The sequence below is a fragment of the Poecilia reticulata genome, linkage group LG1, assembly GCF_000633615.1.
Source record: "Poecilia reticulata strain Guanapo linkage group LG1, Guppy_female_1.0+MT, whole genome shotgun sequence".
Taxonomy (NCBI): domain Eukaryota; kingdom Metazoa; phylum Chordata; class Actinopteri; order Cyprinodontiformes; family Poeciliidae; genus Poecilia; species Poecilia reticulata.
In genome coordinates, this window is record NC_024331.1 from 33870431 (window position 1) to 33871651 (window position 1221).

General features: G+C 62.5%; 1 protein-coding gene across 2 annotated transcripts in view; it reads left to right on the plus strand.

Moving 5' to 3' along the window:
* The window catches only part of LOC103471729 (spectrin beta chain, non-erythrocytic 1-like), a 24123-nt gene extending 22912 nt beyond the window's left edge, over window positions 1–1211 (plus strand). For both annotated transcript variants that reach the window (XM_008420913.2, XM_008420921.2), the window contains 2 exons: window positions 437–479; window positions 626–1211. In XM_008420913.2, the coding sequence (XP_008419135.1) occupies window positions 437–479; window positions 626–814 (232 nt within the window). In that variant the 3' untranslated portion in view covers window positions 815–1211. The remainder of the gene's footprint in view (window positions 1–436; window positions 480–625) is intronic.
* Window positions 1212–1221: the final 10 nt, after the last annotated feature.

Here is a 1221-nt window from a genome sequence, read left to right on the forward strand (position 1 = left end):
GGACCGGACCAGGACCGGTCCAGAACCGGACCAGGACCAGTCCAGGACCGGTCCAGAACCGGTCCAGGACCGGTCCAGAACCGGACCAGGACCAGTCCAGGACCAGTCCAGAACCGGACCAGGACCTGACCAGGATCGGTCCAGAACCGGTCCAGAACCGGACCAGGACCTGACCAGGATCGGTCCAGAACTGGTCCAGAACCGGATCAGGACCGGACCAGGACCGGACCGTTGTCATAGCACGGCCTGACTGTCCAACGTGTCCATTTGAGAGGTCCAATGGGGTTCTGACGGAACCGACCTTCACCAGACGACCTTTAACTTGTAAAACTGGTTCAAACTGGTAACAGAGCTTAGGCCGGTGTGAACTGGTTCTGAACCGGTTTAAACCAGTATAAACAGATCAGAACTGAATCTAGTGGTTCTTCTCCTGCAGAGTCTCCGATGGGAACGAGTTTCTGTTCCAAGCCAAAGATGAGGTGAGTATCTGCGCTGACACAGGAAGCGGACCGGAACCGGTCCAACCAGCCGGCTTCGGAGGGTTCTAACTGGTTCTGATGAACATCCGGACCCGTCCTCCAGCTGCGGCTCGGTGTGACCCACTGTCCTCTGTCGCCCCCTGCAGGAGGAGATGAGCTCGTGGATCCAGGCCGTGCTGAGCGCCGAGCGCCCCGCCCCGGGCGCCGCCCCGGCCACGCCGCCCTCTGGGCGCGCTCAGACGCTCCCGGCCAGCGTGTCGCTGCCCGCCGAGTCCAGTCCGGGGAAACGGGACAAGGAGAAACGCTTCAGCCTGTTCAGCAAGAAGAAACAGTAGAAGAACCACCACAGGGGGCGCTGGTGGACCCAACCCGGCTCTGCGAAGCAGCAAGCACCGGACCGGGCCTGACCGGATCGGACCGGACCCAACCTGACCGGACCGGACCCAACCTGACCAGACTGGACCCAACCTGACCTGACCTGACCGGATCGGACCAAACCGGACCCAAACTGACCAGATCGGACCCAACCAGACCGGACCGGACCCAAACTGACCGGATCGGACCCAACCTGACCGAACCGGACCCAAACTGACCGGATCGGACCCAACCTGACCGGACCGGACCCAACCTGACCGGACCGGACCCAACCTGACCGGACCGGACCCAACCTGATCGGACCTGACCCAACCAGACCGGATCGGACCGGACCGGGCCTGACCGAACCGGACCCAAACTGACCGGA